The sequence below is a fragment of the Pelobates fuscus genome, chromosome 2 (assembly GCF_036172605.1).
Source record: "Pelobates fuscus isolate aPelFus1 chromosome 2, aPelFus1.pri, whole genome shotgun sequence".
Classification (NCBI taxonomy): domain Eukaryota; kingdom Metazoa; phylum Chordata; class Amphibia; order Anura; family Pelobatidae; genus Pelobates; species Pelobates fuscus.
The window spans coordinates 4,263,690-4,285,606 of NC_086318.1; the positions used below are offsets into that span (position 1 = coordinate 4,263,690).

The 21,917-nt window shown below is 53.9% G+C and overlaps 1 protein-coding gene across 6 annotated transcripts in view; it reads left to right on the forward strand.

The window, feature by feature from the left end:
- The first annotated feature begins 244 nt into the window (after positions 1-244).
- Positions 245-21,917, forward strand: part of CAD (carbamoyl-phosphate synthetase 2, aspartate transcarbamylase, and dihydroorotase) — a 61,576-nt gene continuing 39,903 nt past the window's right edge. For all 6 annotated transcript variants that reach the window (XM_063441862.1, XM_063441863.1, XM_063441865.1 and 3 more), the window contains exons 1-13: positions 245-384; positions 4,349-4,488; positions 6,851-6,980; positions 7,857-7,999; positions 8,292-8,433; positions 10,674-10,845; positions 14,173-14,358; positions 17,451-17,563; positions 17,647-17,795; positions 17,961-18,092; positions 18,173-18,406; positions 18,538-18,759; positions 19,621-19,809. In XM_063441862.1, coding sequence (XP_063297932.1) covers positions 294-384; positions 4,349-4,488; positions 6,851-6,980; positions 7,857-7,999; positions 8,292-8,433; positions 10,674-10,845; positions 14,173-14,358; positions 17,451-17,563; positions 17,647-17,795; positions 17,961-18,092; positions 18,173-18,406; positions 18,538-18,759; positions 19,621-19,809 — 2,043 coding nt within the window. In that variant the 5' untranslated portion in view covers positions 245-293. The remainder of the gene's footprint in view (positions 385-4,348; positions 4,489-6,850; positions 6,981-7,856; positions 8,000-8,291; positions 8,434-10,673; positions 10,846-14,172; positions 14,359-17,450; positions 17,564-17,646; positions 17,796-17,960; positions 18,093-18,172; positions 18,407-18,537; positions 18,760-19,620; positions 19,810-21,917) is intronic.

A 21,917-nucleotide genomic window follows, 5' to 3' on the forward strand; every position in this document is an offset into this window, starting at 1 on the left:
GTTCCTCACATTGGAGGCGGAGCTATGTGTCCTCAGTTAAACTCTGGCCCCGCCCCTCGCTGTATGACACTGTATTCCTGAGGCAGCCTGTAGCAAGCTCCTCCCCTGGCCTGTCACATGGCTCCTCTCTGGCCCCGCCCATTGCTTTACCTTCTTATTCATACTCTCAGTCTCCGCCCTCTGACGGCTGCGGTCCTGTCACGTGGTCCCTGCCGCCGTAACCCCGCCCCCCGCTGTCCCAGTCGCCATAGTCCCGCCCCCCGCTGTCCCACGTGGTCCCCGCTGTCTCCCACATGGCGCTGCTCGCTGTGCTCTGCCTGGAGGATGGAACCCGCATCACCGGCCGCATGTGCGGGGCCCCCGGGCCGGCCTCCGGGGAGATCGGTGAGAACCGGGGGGGAGAGAGAGACTGAGACTGGGGGGGGGGGAGAGAGACTGAGACTGGGGGGGGGGGGGGGGGGAGAGAGACTGAGACTGGGGGGGGGGGGGGGGAGAGAGACTGAGACTGGGGGGGGGGGAGAGAGACTGAGACTGGGGGGGGGGGAGAGAGACTGAGACTGGGGGGGGGGGGAGAGAGACTGAGACTGGGGGGGGGGGGAGAGAGACTGAGACTGGGGGGGGGGGGAGAGAGACTGAGACTGGGGGGGGGGGGAGAGAGACTGAGACTGGGGGGGGGGGAGAGAGACTGAGACTGGGGGGGGGGGGAGAGAGACTGAGACTGGGGGGGGGGAGAGAGACTGAGACTGGGGGGGGGGGAGAGAGACTGAGACTGGGGGGGGGGGAGAGAGACTGAGACTGGGGGGGGGGGAGAGAGACTGAGACTGGGGGGGGGGAGAGAGACTGAGACTGGGGGGAGAGAGACTGAGACTGGGGGGGGGGGAGAGAGACTGAGACTGGGGGGGGGGAGAGAGACTGAGACTGGGGGGGGGGAGAGAGACTGAGACTGGGGGGGGGGGGAGAGAGACTGAGACTGGGGGGGGGGGGAGAGAGACTGAGACGGGGGGGGGGGGAGAGACTGAGACTGAGACGGGGGGGGGGGAGAGACTGAGACTGGGGGGGGGGGAGAGAGACTGAGACGGGGGGGGGGAGAGAGACTGAGACTGGGGGGGGGGGAGAGAGACTGAGACTGGGGGGGGGGGAGAGAGACTGAGACTGGGGGGGGGGGGAGAGAGACTGAGACTGGGGGGGGGGGAGAGAGACTGAGACTGGGGGGGGGGAGAGACTGAGACGGGGGGGGGGAGAGAGACTGAGACTGGGGGGGGGGGGAGAGACTGAGACTGGGGGGGGGGGGAGAGACTGAGACTGGGGGGGGGGGAGAGACTGAGACTGGGGGGGGGGGAGAGACTGAGACTGGGGGGGGGGGGAGAGACTGAGACGGGGGGGGGGGGAGAGACTGAGACGGGGGGGGGGAGAGAGACTGAGACTGGGGGGGGGGGGAGAGAGAGACTGAGACTGGGGGGGGGGGAGAGAGACTGAGACTGGGGGGAGAGAGACTGAGACTGGGGGGAGAGAGACTGAGACTGGGGGGGGGAGAGAGACTGAGACTGGGGGGGGGAGAGAGACTGAGACTGGGGGGGGGGAGAGAGACTGAGACTGAGACGGGGGGGGGGGAGAGACTGAGACGGGGGGGGGGGAGAGACTGAGACGGGGGGGGAGAGAGACTGAGACTGGGGGGGGGGGAGAGAGAGACTGAGACTGGGGGGGGGGAGAGAGACTGAGACTGGGGGGGGGAGAGAGACTGAGACTGGGGGGGGGGAGAGAGACTGAGACTGGGGGGGGGGAGTGAGACTGGGGGGGGGGAGAGAGACTGAGACTGGGGGGGGAGAGAGACTGAGACTGGGGGGGGGGGAGAGAGACTGAGACTGGGGGGGGGGAGAGAGACTGAGACTGGGGGGGGGGGAGAGAGACTGAGACTGGGGGGGGGAGAGAGACTGAGACTGGGGGGGGGGGAGAGAGACTGAGACTGGGGGGGGGGGAGAGAGACTGAGACTGGGGGGGGGGGAGAGAGACTGAGACTGGGGGGGGGGGAGAGAGACTGAGACTGGGGGGGGGGGAGAGAGACTGAGACTGGGGGGGGGGGAGAGAGACTGAGACTGGGGGGGGGGGAGAGAGACTGAGACTGGGGGGGGGGGAGAGAGACTGAGACTGGGGGGGGGGGAGAGAGACTGAGACTGGGGGGAGAGACTGAGACTGGGGGGGGGGAGAGAGACTGAGACTGAGACGGGGGGGGGGAGAGACTGAGACGGGGGGGGGAGAGACTGAGACGGGGGGGGGGGAGAGAGACTGAGACTGGGGGGGGGGGAGAGAGACTGAGACTGGGGGGGGGGGAGAGAGACTGAGACTGGGGGGGGGGGAGAGAGACTGAGACGGGGGGGGGAGAGAGACTGAGACGGGGGGGGAGAGAGACTGAGACGGGGGGGGGGAGAGAGACTGAGACGGGGGGGGGAGAGAGACTGAGACGGGGGGGGGAGAGAGACTGAGACGGGGGGGGGGAGAGAGACTGAGACGGGGGGGGGAGAGAGACTGAGACTGGGGGGGGGAGAGAGACTGAGACTGGGGGGGGGAGAGAGACTGAGACTGGGGGGGGGAGAGAGACTGAGACGGGGGGGGAGAGAGACTGAGACTGGGGGGGGAGAGAGAGACTGAGACTGGGGGGGGGAGAGAGACTGAGACGGGGGGGGGAGAGAGACTGAGACTGAGACGGGGGGGGGAGAGACTGAGACTGGGGGGGGAGAGAGACTGAGACTGGGGGGGGGGGGGAGAGAGACTGAGACTGGGGGGGGAGAGAGACTGAGACTGGGGGGGGGAGAGAGACTGAGACTGGGGGGGGGGGAGAGAGAGACTGAGACGGGGGGGGGGAGAGACTGAGACGGGGGGGGGAGAGAGACTGAGATGGGGGGGGGGGAGAGAGACTGAGGGGGGGGGGGGAGAGAGACTGAGACGGGGGGGAGAGAGACTGAGACGGGGGGGAGAGAGACTGAGACTGGGGGGGGGAGAGAGACTGAGACTGGGGGGGGGAGAGAGACTGAGACTGGGGGGGGGGGGAGAGAGACTGAGACTGGGGGGGGGGGAGAGAGACTGAGACTGGGGGGGGGGGAGAGAGACTGAGACTGGGGGGGGGGGAGAGAGACTGAGACTGGGGGGGGGGGGAGAGAGACTGAGACTGGGGGGGGGGAGAGACTGAGACTGGGGGGGGGGAGAGACTGAGACGGGGGGGGGAGAGAGACTGAGATGGGGGGGGGGAGAGAGACTGAGACGGGGGGGAGAGAGACTGAGACGGGGGGGAGAGAGACTGAGACGGGGGGGAGAGAGACTGAGACGGGGGGGAGAGAGACTGAGACTGGGGGGGGGAGAGAGACTGAGACTGGGGGGGGGGGGAGAGAGACTGAGACTGGGGGGGGGGGAGAGAGACTGAGACTGGGGGGGGGGGGAGAGAGAGACTGAGACTGGGGGGGGGGGGAGAGAGAGACTGAGACTGGGGGGGGGGGGAGAGAGAGACTGAGACTGGGGGGGGGGGAGAGAGACTGAGACTGGGGGGGGGGGAGAGAGACTGAGACTGGGGGGGGGGAGAGAGACTGAGACTGGGGGGGGGGAGAGAGACTGAGACGGGGGGGGGAGAGACTGAGACGGGGGGGGGAGAGACTGAGACGGGGGGGGAGAGACTGAGACGGGGGGGGGAGAGAGACTGAGATGGGGGGGGGGAGAGAGACTGAGACGGGGGGGGGAGAGAGACTGAGACGGGGGGGGGAGAGAGAGACTGAGACGGGGGGGGGAGAGAGAGACTGAGACTGGGGGGGGGAGAGAGACTGAGACTGGGGGGGGAGAGAGAGACTGAGACTGGGGGGGGAGAGAGAGACTGAGACTGGGGGGGGGGAGAGAGACTGAGACTGGGGGGGGGAGAGAGACTGAGACTGGGGGGGGGAGAGAGACTGAGACTGGGGGGGGAGAGAGAGAGACTGAGACTGGGGGGGGAGAGAGAGAGACTGAGACTGGGGGGGGGAGAGAGAGACTGAGACTGGGGGGGGGAGAGAGAGACTGAGACTGGGGGGGGGAGAGAGAGACTGAGACTGGGGGGGGGAGAGAGAGACTGAGACTGGGGGGGGGAGAGAGAGACTGAGACTGGGGGGGGAGAGAGAGTGAGACTGGGGGGGGGAGAGAGAGACTGAGACTGGGGGGGGAGGGGGGGAGAGTGAGTGTGGGGGAGCCAACCCAGGGAGAGAAGGGAAAATACGTGGTGGGTTAATGTGCTTGTAACGAAAGATACAGGTCAGGGGGTTCACTGACCATGTAGGGTCCACAAGAAGTTTTCTTGCAGTTCAATGGTTTAACACCTATTCTTTCCTTTCAGTTTTCCAGACTGGCATGGTTGGGTACCCTGAAGCACTCACAGACCCCTCCTATAAGTCTCAAATCCTTGTCCTCACATACCCACTGATTGGAAACTATGGGATACCTCAGGATGAAGTGGATGAGTTTGGACTGAGCCGGGTACGTTTCTGCTTTTACTGGGGGGGGAGGCTGGTAATTAGGCCACACAGGGGTAAGCGCATATAAAAAGTGTGACTATCAGGAAGTGGAATTATCTGCCCACCCAAGTCATTCTGGCTTTGCCTTCTCCTCATTCTGTAGCCATCAGTCACCAGTTTCAGTGCCAGCCAGGTCCTCATCACTAACGCTGAACAATAGATTGTTTGGTGCCCACACCTTAGTTAACAAATTGCTGTGCCTTCTGCTTGCCCATTTCAATGCCCCTTGGTACCCATATACTGCTATTAGTGACGGGATTAGTGTTTCGAGCGGTTTCCTCGCACATGTAACTTTTAGTTTACATTCCTGGCTGTGTCCTTGACGATCTACAGCTCCTCTCCTACAGCTTTTTAGTGCCTGGGAATACTGCGTCTCCTATTAACTATTAATGTACCTGGTGGTGTTTAACCCCGATGGTGGGCTCTGGGTGTCACTAACTGCGTCTCCTATTAACTATTAATGTACCTGGTGGTGTTTAACCCCGATGGTGGGCTCCGGGGTGTCACTAACTGCGTCTCCTATTAACTATTAATGTACCTGGTGGTGTTTAACCCCGATGGTGGGCTCCGGGGTGTCACTAACTGCGTCTCCTATTAACTATTAATGTACGTGGTGGTGGTTAACCCCGATGGTGGGCTCCGGGGTGTCACTAACTGCGTCTCCTATTAACTATTAATGTACCTGGTGGTGTTTAACCCCGATGGTGGGCTCCGAGGTGTCACTAACTGCGTCTCCTATTAACTATTAATGTACGTAGTGGTGGTTAACCCCGATGGTGGGCAACCCCGATGGTGGGCTCCGGGGTGTCACTAACTGCGTCTCCTATTAACTATTAATGTACCTGGTGGTGTTTAACCCCGATGGTGGGCTCTGGGTGTCACTAACTGCGTCTCCTATTAACTATTAATGTACGTGGTGGTGGTTAACCCCGATGGTGGGCTCCGGGGTGTCACTAACTGCGTCTCCTATTAACTATTAATGTACCTGGTGGTGTTTAACCCCGATGGTGGGCTCTGGGGTGTCACTAACTGCGTCTCCTATTAACTATTAATGTACCTGGGGGTGTTTAACCCCGATGGTGGGCTCCGGGGTGTCACTAACTGCGTCTCCTATTAACTATTAATGTACGTGGTGGTGGTTAACCCCGATGGTGGGCTCCGAGGTGTCACTAACTGCGTCTCCTATTAACTATTAATGTACGTGGTGGTGGTTAACCCCGATGGTGGGCTCTGGGGTGTCACTAACTGCGTCTCCTATTAACTATTAATGTACCTGGTGGTGTTTAACCCCGATGGTGGGCTCCGAGGTGTCACTAACTGCGTCTCCTATTAACTATTAATGTACGTAGTGGTGGTTAACCCCGATGGTGGGCAACCCCGATGGTGGGCTCTGGGTGTCACTAACTGCGTCTCCTATTAACTATTAATGTACGTGGTGGTGGTTAACCCCGATGGTGGGCTCTGGGTGTCACTAACTGCGTCTCCTATTAACTATTAATGTACCTGGTGGTGTTTAACCCCGATGGTGGGCTCCGAGGTGTCACTAACTGCGTCTCCTATTAACTATTAATGTACGTAGTGGTGGTTAACCCCGATGGTGGGCAACCCCGATGGTGGGCTCTGGGTGTCACTAACTGCGTCTCCTATTAACTATTAATGTACCTGGTGGTGTTTAACCCCGATGGTGGGCTCTGGGTGTCACTAACTGCGTCTCCTATTAACTATTAATGTACCTGGTGGTGTTTAACCCCGATGGTGGGCTCCGGGGTTTCACTAACTGCGTCTCCTATTAACTATTAATGTACGTAGTGGTGGTTAACCCCGATGGTGGGCAACCCCGATGGTGGGCTCTGGGTGTCACTAACTGCGTCTCCTATTAACTATTAATGTACCTGGTGGTGTTTAACCCCGATGGTGGGCTCCGGGGTGTCACTAACTGCGTCTCCTATTAACTATTAATGTACCTGGTGGTGTTTAACCCCGATGGTGGTCTCCGAGGTGTCACTTACTGCGTCTCCTATTAACTATTAATGTACGTGGTGGTGTTTAACCCCGATGGTGGGCAACCCCGATGGTGGGCTCTGGGTGTCACTAACTACGTCTCCTATTAACTATTAATGTACGTGGTGGTGGTTAACCCCGATGGTGGGCTCTGGGTGTCACTAACTACGTCTCCTATTAACTATTAATGTACGTGGTGGTGGTTAACCCCGATGGTGGGCTCTGGGTGTCACTAACTACGTCTCCTATTAACTATTAATGTACGTGGTGGTGGTTATCCCCGATGGTGGGCTCCACTGTCACTAACTGACCTCTTCTTCCAGTGGTTTGAATCGAACCGGATCCACGTGTCTGCCTTAATTGTGGGCGAGTGTTCCCAGAACCCCAGTCACTGGAGCAGGTCACTGACATTAGACCAATGGCTGAAGGAGCAGAACATCCCTGCTTTGGAAGGTAACGAATGTAGTGGGGGAAGGGGTATTCAGGGGGCTTGCATTGATTGGGGGAGGTGTTGGTGGGACTGGGGCTCATTTATGCTTGCGAGTAAAGGGAAAAATATTGTATCAGTGTCCTAGTTAGGGATCACACACAGTAAACAGTGAGCCTGGTAGTACCCACACGCTGTATGTAGTGATTGGAGGGAGCCTGGTAGTACCCACACGCTGTATGTAGTGATTGGAGGGAGCCTGGTAGTACCCACACACTGTATGTAGTGATTGGAGGGAGCCTGGTAGTACCCACACGCTGTATGTAGTGATTGGAGGGAGCCTGGTAGTACCCACACACTGTATGTAGTGATTTGGAGGGAGCCTGGTAGTACCCACACGCTGTATGAAGTGATTGGAGGGAGCCTGGTAGTACCCACACGCTGTATGTAGTGATTGTATGTAGTACCCACACGCTGTATATAGTGACTGGAGAGAGCCTCGTTTAACATACCCACACACTGTATGTAGTGATTGGAGGGAACCTGGTAGAACTTACCCACACACTGTATATAGTGATTGGAGGGAGCTTGGTTGAATGTACCCACACACTGTATGTAGTGATTGAAGGGAGCTTGGTTGAATGTACCCACACACTGTATGTAGTGATTGAAGGGAGCCTATTTGGTTCACATGTACCCATTCGGGTTTGTCCATGTGCTGTACGATGTAGTGGTTGGAGTGAGCCTGTAGATATTTGGTTCGCATGTACCCATTCGGGTTTGTCCATGTGCTGTACGATGTAGTGGTTGGAGTGAGCCTGTAGATATTTGGTTCGCATGTACCCATTCGGGTTTGTCCATGTGCTGTACGATGTTGTGTTTATAATGTGAATCTTTTCTAGGTGTGGACACCCGTGCTCTCACAAAGAAGATCCGAGAGAAGGGCACCATGCTTGGGAAGCTCATTCCGGAGGGTATGGAAGAAAGTCAGATCCCGTATGTGGATCCTGGGAAGCAGAATCTGGTGCAGGAAGTGTCCGTGAAGGTGCGTGAATGTCGTATGAACAGGTTATGTCGGCTCAGGCAGTGTATGGTTATGCACAGATGGCCTGCCTGGCTTGTGGTGGCACGCTTGGCATGGTGGTTGTCATAAAGTAGGAATAATGGGTGGCTTATTGATCTGTGTAGGGAATAGATTTAATGTCCTTAAACCGCAGGAGCTGCTTGTATTACTCTAGATATAGAACCTTGTAATACGTTTCTCACATGTTGGCTTGTTAATGCGCTTTGCCTGATGGACACTTTATTCCTATATTGTCATATTTGTGTATTTACAGGAGCCCCGTGTGTTCAATGCTGGAGCTTCCGTAAAGATTGCGGTTTTGGACTGTGGTCTGAAGTACAACCAGATTCGCTGCTTGTGTCAGAGGGGGGCTGAGGTGACAGTGCTTCCCTGGGACCATGCTGTGGACCCTGCAGGTCTCTATAAATATACCCCCATATCTGTAGGTTTTACTGCATTCTATCCACAGAGCACAGAGAATCGATGTGAGGAACTCCCTAAACTTCCAATGGAAGCCAACGCATGTCCTGTGTAAACGTCAAATCTCAAAAGGCTGGTCTTTAATGAGCTTATTCTTGCTTGTTGTGTCGCATTAGAGGCACACGCTAAGCACCAAAACTACTACATCTGAATGTTGTTGACTTGGTGCAAAAACAATGTCCTGCAGCCTGACAAATGTAAACATTGCTGTTTATAAGAAACGCCAATTCCTAAAGAAGACGTTCTGGAAACAAGCCCATGGTGATGTCGCTGGATATTGAAAGTTCTGCCCTTAGGGAAGCATTGGGATAGTGCTTCCGATTGGCAGAGCGCAGCCTTTGCAGCACATGTACAGTAAGTGCCTGTGACAAACTGCCATTTGCCACTGGGCATTGGAGAGGACTGATTGCTAGCCTCCTGCCCTGCGACTATGGCCCTGGGATGTATTGCCCTTTAAGAACTGTATTTGGGCATAATGGATTTTTATAATGCTGTTCCTGGCCCTTTAATTACTTTGGCGCAGTGTTACAACTTTTAAACTGGCACTTCGAATGCAGTCGAAGTCGTCGAAGTGGCCGCCATTCGACAAACGAACACGTGGCGGTGGCCATTTTAACTTATTCGAACGCGGTCAGCGGTGTGTGCAGCCAAATCTATGGAACTGTTTGCGGCTACCAATTGCACGAACACCGCTGGCCCGTACCTTCTACGTTACTTCGACACCGCGGCTGGAGACTAAGTCCTGTTCGAAGATTCGAACGCTCGTTCGAATGGGACTTAGTAATTTTCTCGGTGTAAAATAGACCGACCGCACAGCCCAAATCCATGGAACTGTTTTGGGCATGAAAATGTGCTTGCGGTCGGTCAAAAGTAGATTGTGTCTATCTCCTGAATGGATTCAAATGATTTTTGGGTATGTTTGTATTTGGAATGTGCTGATTAATAATATGTGACTTTTATTAATATTGGATGTATAGTTTTAGAGTTATGAAAGTTGGGTAAAAAGTATGTTTTAAACTGTACGGATAATTGGGTTACCTCTCAGGCTAAGGGGAGGGAATCTGTAGGATGTAACCGTTGTGTGATTGGGTAATGCATAATTGTCTGTGGGCGTCTCCCTTGCAGGGGAGAATTGCATAAAAGCTGAGTGTGTGCCTTTAAAACAGAGTTCTTCTTCACCCTCAATACGTAGCCTTGTCTCGTTATTGGAAGGAGCTGTTATAATCACACTGGGGATTGCTATGCTCTGCATATTCCCCTGAGCTTGAATCACTTAGCTCTTTTAAGAGCTTGCTCCTGTTACGCTCTCCTTGGAGGAGAGGTCTTCCCCACACAGTCCTGGATGCTGGAGGTTCATACAGGGTGGAAGGAAGAGGTCTTTCCCACACGGTCCTGGAGGACAGATGCTGATCCAGGGTGGAAGGAAGAAGGCGAGACTCCAGTCAAGCTACGGTGGTTGTGGTGTCCGGTGCGGTGGTTGTGGTCCTCGGCGCAAGCTAGGAAGCGTCCATTAACAAAAGGTTCCGTTACAGTGCCCAATGATTCTAAGAGAAGCATTGCACTGGCCTCATATCAGAATGTTGATCTCACATTGGGTGGTGCGTCTGCCATGAGACAGATGCTATTGGATAAAAAGGGAGTCTTAATTTCCAAATGGGGTCCTGACTCTAAATGTTAAACACACCAAGCACCAGTTCCCTGGCACCCGGTAAAAGTAGTCAGGCCATCTAAGAATGGTTTGACAAGGTACCTGGGGTTCACCAGGTGCAGGTCTCCTCCTCTTCTGCAGCCCAGAATTCTCCCGCATTGAGCTAAATCTGGCGTTACAGGGAGGCTAGCAATGGCTGAGAGCACCTACCTGACTCCAGCACTATACAGCAGGGTTAGTGACGCTAACAGAAGCTTCTCTCAGGAGGTACGTTTTCAAACAGTTTGACCACTTAAAGCAGGAAGGTTCTAAGACACTCCTGGCATCATAACCACTGAAGCTGGCTTTTGGATAGTAAAAACTTTACTTCTATAAATATATAATGTTCCTTTAACTTATTGACTGATGACAAAAGTCTTAATTTTGATCTATTTCTGGTTTTATTTAAACCTGTGTACCTTGACATGAACGCACTGTTGTTCATATTTTCTCATGTGCCGTCTGTAACCTCTTACTTTGTTTTGTCAGGATTCGATGGGCTGTTTATCAGTAACGGACCTGGGGACCCTGTATTTTGCCAACAGACCATACGCAACATTAAACAATTCCTAGCCGGAGACAGTCCTAAACCCCTGTTTGGAATCTGCTTGGGGCATCAGATCCTCTCCCTGGTTATTGGGGCGAAGACTTTCAAGATGAAGTAAGTCACAAATCTCTATCAGAAAAAGTGTTTTCATTTATCTAAACATGTTTAGACACAATTCATGCAAGAGTCACAGGTTTGAGGTGAGCATAAAAAGTGAGTTTCAAATTTAAGGCCCATATAGTCATACAAGAAAATCCATAAATCCAAGGTGCATCCCATTCGACTGTTTGTCCTGAAATTCGGGATCCACGTTGTATCCCCAGAAAATGTCACTATTCAGGAGTATCCTGGTCAGTCTAGTGATATCATGTGTGTATATGAGTAAAGTTCAAAAACAAGCTGATAATCTTGTAATGAAATGGTGATCTCCAAATACTTCTATTGTATATTCGTTATATAAACGTGTCATGGCTGTCTTGGTTTTCTGTGTCCTTCAAAACCTTGACTGCAGTCTATTCTCACATCGGTGAGTTACTCCGGCTGAAATAGTTCTGACGTGTGTGCTTGGATTATGACCTTGGCACGGTTTACTGATATTAACTCTCCTTAGTTTACAAGATTTGTTGGCAAACTCTCCTTGTGGCGTCACTAAACGTTAGCGGGAGTGCGTTTCGCAATGTGATCATTTAATCTCTGTCCAATCTGTAATATGCGAACCATGCTTGCTAAATCAGAGGCCTCTTCTACATCTTTTATATTGCGTGATGGGTTTAGGATAGAGCTGGTGTAAGTGTTAAAGTAGTCTAGGGGTTAATATGCACGGGTCGAACCACCTGATTTACCATCCAAAAATGCAGCCTCTGGATATACGAACTGTACCCGCCACCAGGGCACATTGTTCTTACAAATTAACACCCAAATACCAACACCATAACCACTACTGCTCGCTGTAGGTTTTAGTTAATATGCTACCACTAATGAGACTTTATATGGACCATTTGTAGTTTCCCCTTAAATTTGTACAACAGCCCTGACCCTTCTCTCATTGGCTGTGCGTAATATACTCTGTGGGGACCGATCCCTCTCTCCGGGGCTGCAGTTAATATATTCGATGGAATACAGACCCCTCTCTCCTGGGCTGTGGGTAATATACTCTGTGAAATACAGACCCCTCTCTCCTGGGCTGTGGGTAATATACTGTGGAATACAGACCCCTCTCTCCTGGGCTGTAGGTAATATACTCGGTGGAATACAGACCCCTCTCTCCTGGGCTGTGTGTAATATACTCTGTGGAATACAGACCCCTCTCTCCTGGGCTGTGGGTAATATACTCTGTGGAATACAGACCCCTCTCTCCTGGGCTGTGGGTAATATACTGTGGAATACAGACCCCTCTCTCCTGGGCTGTAGGTAATATACTCGGTGGAATACAGACCCCTCTCTCCTGGGCTGTGTGTAATATACTCTGTGGAATACAGACCCCTCTCTCCTGGGCTGTGGGTAATATACTGTGGAATACAGACCCCTCTCTCCTGGGCTGTAGGTAATATACTCGGTGGAATACAGACCCCTCTCTCCTGGGCTGTGTGTAATATACTCTGTGGAATACAGACCCCTCTCTCCTGGGCTGTGGGTAATATACTCTGTGGAATACAGACCCCTCTCTCCTGGGCTGTGGGTAATATACTCTGTGGAATACAGATCCCTCTCTCCTGGGCTGTGGGTAATATACTCTGTGGAATACAGACCCCTCTCTCCTGGGCTGTGTGTAATATACTCTGTTGAATACAGACCCCTCTCTCCTGGGCTGTGTGTAATATACTCTGTGGAATACAGACCCCTCTCTCCTGGGCTGTGGGTAATATACTCTGTGGAATACAGACCCCTCTCTCCTGGGCTGTGGGTAATATACTCTGTGCAGGATATACTCTCTTCTGGTAATATACTCAGGTGTACAAATCTCTTCCTCCCAATTTTTCACATGTACAAAGAGGGACACTTTAAGTTTAGAGGAGTGGTGAGGTGTGTGAGATCTGGGAGTGGAATTGTTGTGAGTGGGGGGTGGCCATGGGCAGACTGTTCTGACTTACTAATAACAATTTATAGAACTAAAATCTAAGTTAGAAGAACAACAATGTATCTTACTTACAGAGACTGATTTCTAATCATATTGTAGTTTAAAGACACATTACTGGGAGTATTATTGCTGTGGAGCTCTGTTATACACTCAGACACATTACTGGGAGTATTATTGCTGTGGAGCTCTGTTATACACTCAGACACATTACTGGGAGTATTATTGCTGTGGAGCTCTGTTATACACTCAGACACATTACTGGGAGTATTATTGCTGTGGGGCTCTGTTATACACTCAGACACATTACTGGGAGTATTATTGCTGTGGAGCTCTGTTATACACTCAGACACATTACTGGGAGTATTATTGCTGTGGAGCTCTGTTATACACTCAGACACATTACTGGGAGTATTATTGCTGTGGGGCTCTGTTATACACACAGACACATTACTGGGAGTATTATTGCTGTGGAGCTCTGTTATACACCCAGACACATTACTGGGAGTATTATTGTTGTGGAGCTCTGTTATACACAGACACATTACTGGGAGTATTATTGCTGTGGAGCTCTGTTATACACTCAGACACATTACTGGGAGTATTATTGCTGTGGAGCTCTGTTATACACAGACACATTACTGGGAGTATTATTACTGTGGAGCTCTGTTATACACTCAGACACATTACTGGGAGTATTATTGCTGTGGAGCTCTGTTATACACCCAGACACATTACTGACAGTATTATTAATGTGGAGCTCTGTTATACACTCACACACATTACTGGGAGTATTATTACTGTGGAGCTCTGTTATACACTCAGACACATTACTGGGAGTATTATTACTGTGGAGCTCTGTTACACACAGACACATTACTGGGAGTATTATTACTGTGGAGCTCTGTTATACACTAAGACACATTACTGGGAGTATTATTGCTGTGGGGCTCTGTGATACATTCAGACACATTACTGGGAGTATTATTGCTGTGGAGCTCTGTTATACATTCAGACACATTACTGGGAGTATTATTGCTGTGGAGTTCTGTTATACACTCACACATTACTGGGAGTATTATTGCTGTGGAGCTCTGTTATACACCCAGACACATTACTGGGAGTATTATTACTGTGGAGCTCTGTTATACACAGACAGATTACTGGGAGTATTATTGCTGTGGAGCTCTGTTATACATACAGACACATTACTGGGAGTATTATTGCTGTGGAGCTCTGTTATACACTCGGATACACCAACAATGAGCAACTCCTAGAACAGAGGGACCCAAAATAGGCATTGTCCCTCCTAAATAGACTCTTGTGAATGTGTTTTACTTACTGGTGATGTGATGTCTTTTTCTTAGATATGGAAACCGAGGTCACAATCAGCCTTGTATCCACGAGGGTTCCCAGCGCTGTTTCATTACCTCCCAGAATCACGGCTATGCTGTGGACCCGAGCACGTTGCCAGACGGCTGGTCCGCTTTGTTCACCAATGCGAATGACAAGACTAATGAGGGTATAGTCCACGACAGCAAGCCTATATTCAGGTTAGTAATGCAAATAAAAAGTCAATTCAGCTTTAGCTATAAAAGTCCCGTGTTAGACTTGCGCGCCCCCCGGCAGGCTTAGCCCTGTATTAGACTTGCGCGCCCCCCGGCAGGCTTAGCCCTGTATTAGACCTGCGCGCCCCCCGGCAGGCTTAGCCCTGTATTAGACCTGCGCACCCCCCGGCAGGCTTAGCCCTGTATTAGACCTGCGCGCCCCCGGCAGGCTTAGCCCTGTATTAGACCTGCGCGCCCCCCGGCAGGCTTAGCCGCGTGTTAGACCTGCGCGCCCCCGGCAGGCTTAGCCGCGTGTTAGACCTGCGCGCCCCCCGGCAGGCTTAGCCCTGTATTAGACCTGCGCGCCCCCCGGCAGGCTTAGCCCTGTATTAGACCTGCGCGCCCCCCGGCAGGCTTAGCCCTGTATTAGACCTGCGCGCCCCCCGGCAGGCTTAGCCCTGTATTAGACCTGCGCGCCCCCCGGCAGGCTTAGCCCTGTATTAGACCTGCGCGCCCCCCGGCAGGCTTAGCCCTGTATTAGACCTGCGCGCCCCCCGGCAGGCTTAGCCCTGTATTAGACCTGCGCGCCCCCCGGCAGGCTTAGCCCTGTATTAGACCTGCGCGCCCCCCGGCAGGCTTAGCCTTGTATTAGGCCTGCGCGCCCCCCGGCAGGCTTAGCCCTGTATTAGACCTGCGCGCCCCCCGGCAGGCTTAGCCTTGTATTAGACCTGCGCGCCCCCCGGCAGGCTTAGCCCTGTATTAGACCTGCGCGCCCCCCGGCAGGCTTAGCCCTGTATTAGACCTGCGCGCCCCCCGGCAGGCTTAGCCCTGTATTAGACCTGCGCGCCCCCCGGCAGGCTTAGCCCTGTATTAGACCTGCGCGCCCCCCGGCAGGCTTAGCCCTGTATTAGACCTGCGCGCCCCCCGGCAGGCTTAGCCCTGTATTAGACCTGCGCGCCCCCCGGCAGGCTTAGCCGCGTGTTAGACCTGCGCGCCCCCCGGCAGGCTTAGCCCTGTATTAGACCTGCGCGCCCCCCGGCAGGCTTAGCCCTGTATTAGACCTGCGCGCCCCCCGGCAGGCTTAGCCCTGTATTAGACCTGCGCGCCCCCCGGCAGGCTTAGCCTTGTATTAGACCTGCGCGCCCCCCGGCAGGCTTAGCCCTGTATTAGACCTGCGCGCCCCCCGGCAGGCTTAGCCCTGTATTAGACCTGCGCGCCCCCCGGCAGGCTTAGCCCTGTATTAGACCTGCGCGCCCCCCGGCAGGCTTAGCCTTGTATTAGACCTGCGCGCCCCCCGGCAGGCTTAGCCTTGTATTAGACCTGCGCGCCCCCCGGCAGGCTTAGCCCTGTATTAGACCTGCGCGCCCCCCGGCAGGCTTAGCCTTGTATTAGACCTGCGCGCCCCCCGGCAGGCTTAGCCCTGTATTAGACCTGCGCGCCCCCCGGCAGGCTTAGCCCTGTATTAGACCTGCGCGCCCCCCGGCAGGCTTAGCCCTGTATTAGACCTGCGCGCCCCCCGGCAGGCTTAGCCCTGTATTAGACCTGCGCGCCCCCCGGCAGGCTTAGCCCTGTATTAGACCTGCGCGCCCCCCGGCAGGCTTAGCCGCGTATTAGACCTGCGCGCCCCCCGGCAGGCTTAGCCGCGTATTAGACCTGCGCGCCCCCCGGCAGGCTTAGCCCTGTATTAGACCTGCGCGCCCCCCGGCAGGCTTAGCCCTGTATTAGACCTGCGCGCCCCCCGGCAGGCTTAGCCCTGTATTAGACCTGCGCGCCCCCCGGCAGGCTTAGCCCTGTATTAGACCTGCGCGCCCCCCGGCAGGCTTAGCCCTGTATTAGACCTGCGCGCCCCCCGGCAGGCTTAGCCCTGTATTAGACCTGCGCGCCCCCCGGCAGGCTTAGCCCTGTATTAGACCTGCGCGCCCCCCGGCAGGCTTAGCCGCGTGTTAGACCTGCGCGCCCCCCGGCAGGCTTAGCCCTGTATTAGACCTGCGCGCCCCCCGGCAGGCTTAGCCCTGTATTAGACCTGCGCGCCCCCCGGCAGGCTTAGCCCTGTATTAGACCTGCGCGCCCCCCGGCAGGCTTAGCCGCGTGTTAGACCTGCGCGCCCCCCGGCAGGCTTAGCCGCGTATTAGACCTGCGCGCCCCCCGGCAGGCTTAGCCGCGTATTAGACCTGCGCGCCCCCCGGCAGGCTTAGCCCTGTATTAGACCTGCGCGCCCCCCGGCAGGCTTAGCCTTGTATTAGACCTGCGCGCCCCCCGGCAGGCTTAGCCCTGTATTAGACCTGCGCGCCCCCCGGCAGGCTTAGCCCTGTATTAGACCTGCGCGCCCCCCGGCAGGCTTAGCCTTGTATTAGACCTGCGCGCCCCCCGGCAGGCTTAGCCGCGTGTTAGACCTGCGCGCCCCCCGGCAGGCTTAGCCCTGTATTAGACCTGCGCGCCCCCCGGCAGGCTTAGCCCTGTATTAGACCTGCGCGCCCCCCGGCAGGCTTAGCCCTGTATTAGACCTGCGCGCCCCCCGGCAGGCTTAGCCGCGTGTTAGACCTGCGCACACCGCTGGCCTCCAGATTTGTTTGCGGAGATACGAGATTTGAGGTAACCCTGTAAAATGTAAAGCTGTACTTTTAAACTCTGTATTCTGTATACATTTTGGTCACTACGGCAGCACCAGTCCTGCAGAATGCTCGTTCCGGCTGTGCCCCAAACTCCCTTTTGGTCTTTACTAACAAAACACGTTTGACATATGGGAACAGTTGGCAAAGAGGGACCTGACCAAATGAGCTTACAATCTAAAAGGAGGTTAGACACGTACACAGATGGAAAGGAGGGAATTCAATGAAGGGGAATTGGGGAGACGGCAGAGGAAGGGTGGATGAGTAGCCTTGTAAAACTTGAAATGTATTTTTGTGTGCTTAACTTAATCTGTAATATATATACACACACACATTTTGTTAGACTTGTCTCTTGTTTTACAATAATATATATAATTGTACAGCGCTGCAGTGAGTGTTGGCACTATATAAGTAACTGTAATAGTGTTTGAAGGTTCTGTTTTGACACTGGTTGGGTGTCTTGCATTCTAACCGTTAATGTTTTTGTAGTGTTCAATTCCACCCAGAGCATTGTGCAGGGCCCATGGATCTGGTGTCCCTGTTTGATGTGTTCTTGGATACCGTACGGGATGTGAAGGCTGGGGCAGTGGAAGGCAGAACAGGTTGGTAACAGCCACGGTTTATCTCAAGAATCTGATTGTCCTGCTCTGAGTTACTAAAGTTATGACTTTTCATTTTCCACCAGTGAAGCAGCGTGTGAGAGATCTTCTCACGTACAAAGACAACCCGAATGTTTCTGACCTAGAAAAGACTCGCCCTCGCAAGGTGCTGATCCTCGGCTCTGGGGGCCTGTCGATTGGTCAGGCTGGGGAGTTTGATTATTCTGGATCCCAGGTACAATTTAATACTCTCTTTAGTAATGGCAAAACATGATTTTTATTTCTGTAACAAATTTTGCATGTCCCATAACTTCCTTCTGTTTGTCAGCGAGTGGCTGGTATTGTGGGGTTTATCCACCTTGGAATTTGATTTACTTTTAGTGGTATCCCTCTCTTTCAGGCCATTAAAGCTCTGAAGGAGGAGAACATACAGACTGTGCTCATTAATCCCAACATTGCCACAGTGCAGACATCGAAAGGCCTGGCAGACAAAGTGTATTTCCTGCCACTGACCCACGACTACGTAACTCAGGTCAGTGTCTCCCGTCCTAGAGAGGCTGGATGGCTACGTACGCTGTTCTGCAATGTCATAACTGATCCCGCTTCCTTCAGGTGATAAAGAACGAACGTCCAGATGGTATTCTGCTAACGTTCGGTGGTCAAACGGCGCTGAACTGTGGTGTGGAACTGACAAAGCGTGGTATTCTGGAAAAGTACAATGTGCGGGTCCTTGGCACTCCAGTGTCATCTATAGAAATGACAGAAGACCGGAAGATTTTTGTAGAGAAAATGGAGGAGATTGGGGAACATGTGGCCCCTAGTGAGGCTGCTTTCTCCTTGGAGCAGGTAAGAGAACATGGGCTCGGCGTTGTCACCTTTGGCAAATCACAGCAGATTTCTGATCCCTGAGTGGTTATTGGGGTGCTGTCATTGCATGGTGCACATTTCTCATTGCGCTCTCTCTCTCTCCCTTTTAGGCTCAGGCTGCTGCCGATCGTCTTGGGTATCCGGTTCTGGTTCGTTCCGCCTATGCATTGGGGGGATTGGGCTCTGGGTTTGCCAACACGAAAGAAGAGCTGACGGCTTTGGTTTGCCAGGCTTTTGCCCACACCACTCAAGTTCTGGTGGACAAATCTCTGAAGGGCTGGAAGGAAATTGAGTATGAGGTTGTGAGAGACGCTTATAACAACTGTGTGACGGTGAGCAGCCACGTGGCGCTTGATTGGGTCCTGGGAGAGAGGGTACCGAGCCATTGTGTGTTCTAATAAAGAATAAACTTGCGAAGAGAATGTCAAGTTACGGTGCGGCAAAAGAAAACAATCATTGCATCACCCCATTATAATTGTAAATCTTAAAAGAACACTCCATAACCTAGCTAAACATTTAAATTGCTTTGTGGTGTTTCTTCTCATTTTTCTTCAAGCGATATTAACATTTATATAAAAGCCCTTCGTTCTGCCTGCTCTTCTTTAAAAAAAAACACGAAAGAGAGGATGCTTTCTGTGAGGGATTAAATGCTTTACGAGAAGCATTCAGTTGGTGCACTGCGGTGATTCCCCTACCCCCCCCCTTCCCCCTCCCCCCCCCCCCCCCTTGGTTCCCCTCCCGGTTCTTCTAAATACACCCAAACACTCCGGTATTCAAAGTAAATGTATTATTTTTTAATCATTTTAATTGACATACGATCCACTGATGGCGTGCATTGATTGTGACCTTTATATCCGAATCAAACAAAATCACATGTTTCCTTGCCAGAGATCTCTCTAACGATTGCCATTATAAAGCAATAGAAAGCTCTGGAATCGAATGCACCAGGGATAGGATGGGGTCGGTGAAGGCTGAATGTGGGGTTTGCAATGCACTTACTAAGACGTGAACTGGAAGTTTACCCAGAGACATGTTAAAATAGAAAAGTCTTTTATCCAGACAGACATGTAGCCACAGTGCTCACCTTACTAGTCCAAGCAGCTTAGCTCAGGTAGGTACACCGAGAATGAAAAGGTGGCAGGTTTTTACATTTTAATGGTTATTTTTATTTTTTTATTCCCATCTTTTTACAGGTGTGTAACATGGAGAATGTGGACCCCCTTGGTATTCACACTGGGGAGTCCATTGTGGTGGCTCCGAGTCAGACTCTGAATGATCATGAATATAACATGTTGCGTGACACAGCCATTAAAGTCATCCAGCACCTGGGCATCGTAGGCGAATGCAACATTCAGTACGCTCTGAATCCGGAATCTGAACAGGTAACTAGCGGGGGCAGTACATAACCACACACTGTCTAAGCCGGGGGCAGTACATAACCACACACTGTCTGAGCCGGGGGCTGTACCTAACCACACACTGTCTGAGCCGGGGGCTGTACGTAACCACACACTGTCTGAGCCGGGGGCTGTACGTAACCACACACTGTCTGAGCCGGGGGCTGTACCTAACCACACACTGTCTGAGCCGGGGGCTGTACGTAACCACACACTGTCTGAGCCGGGGGCTGTACGTAACCACACACTGTCTGAGCCGGGGGCTGTACGTAACCACACACTGTCTGAGCCGGGGGCTGTACGTAACCACACACTGTCTGAGCCGGGGGCTGTACCTAACCACACACTGTCTGAGCCGGGGGCTGTACATAACCACACACTGTCTGAGCCGGGGGCTGTACCTAACCACACACTGTCTGAGCCGGGGGCTGTACATAACCACACACTGTCTGAGCTGGGGGCAGTACATAACCACACACACACACTGTCTGAGCCGGGGGCAGTACATAACCACACACACACTGTCTGAGCCGGGGGCAGTACATAACCACACACACACTGTCTGAGCCGGGGGCAGTACATAACCACACACACACTGTCTGAGCCGGGGGCAGTACATAACCACACACACACTGTCTGAGCCGGGGGCAGTACATAACCACACACACACTGTCTGAGCCGGGGGCAGTACATAACCACACACACACTGTCTGAGCCGGGGGCAGTACATAACCACACACACACTGTCTGAGCCGGGGGCAGTACATAACCACACACACACTGTCTGAGCCGGGGGCAGTACATAACCACACACTGTCTGAGCCGGGGGCAGTACATAACCACACACACACTGTCTGAGCCGGGGGCTGTACGTAACCACACACTGTCTGAGCCGGGGGCTGTACGTAACCACACACTGTCTGAGCCGGGGGCTGTACGTAACCACACACTGTCTGAGCCGGGGGCTGTACGTAACCACACACTGTCTGAGCCGGGGGCTGTACGTAACCACACACTGTCTGAGCCGGGGGCTGTACGTAACCACACACTGTCTGAGCCGGGGGCTGTACGTAACCACACACTGTCTGAGCCGGGGGCTGTACGTAACCACACACTGTCTGAGCCGGGGGCTGTACGTAACCACACACTGTCTGAGCCGGGGGCTGTACGTAACCACACACTGTCTGAGCCGGGGGCTGTACGTAACCACACACTGTCTGAGCCGGGGGCTGTACGTAACCACACACTGTCTGAGCCGGGGGCTGTACCTAACCACACACTGTCTGAGCCGGGGGCTGTACCTAACCACACACTGTCTGAGCCGGGGGCTGTACCTAACCACACACTGTCTGAGCCGGGGGCTGTACCTAACCACACACTGTCTGAGCCGGGGGCTGTACCTAACCACACACTGTCTGAGCCGGGGGCTGTACCTAACCACACACTGTCTGAGCCGGGGGCTGTACCTAACCACACACTGTCTGAGCCGGGGGCTGTACCTAACCACACACTGTCTGAGCCGGGGGCTGTACCTAACCACACACTGTCTGAGCCGGGGGCTGTACCTAACCACACACTGTCTGAGCCGGGGGCTGTACCTAACCACACACTGTCTGAGCCGGGGGCTGTACCTAACCACACACTGTCTGAGCCGGGGGCTGTACCTAACCACACACTGTCTGAGCCGGGGGCTGTACCTAACCACACACTGTCTGAGCCGGGGGCTGTACCTAACCACACACTGTCTGAGCCGGGGGCTGTACCTAACCACACACTGTCTGAGCCGGGGGCTGTACCTAACCACACACTGTCTGAGCCGGGGGCTGTACCTAACCACACACTGTCTGAGCCGGGGGCTGTACCTAACCACACACTGTCTGAGCCGGGGGCTGTACCTAACCACACACTGTCTGAGCCGGGGGCTGTACCTAACCACACACTGTCTGAGCCGGGGGCTGTACCTAACCACACACACATACACTGTCTGAGCCGGGGGCTGTACCTAACCACACACACATACACTGTCTGAGCCGGGGGCTGTACCTAACCACACACACATACACTGTCTGAGCCGGGGACTGTACGTAACCACA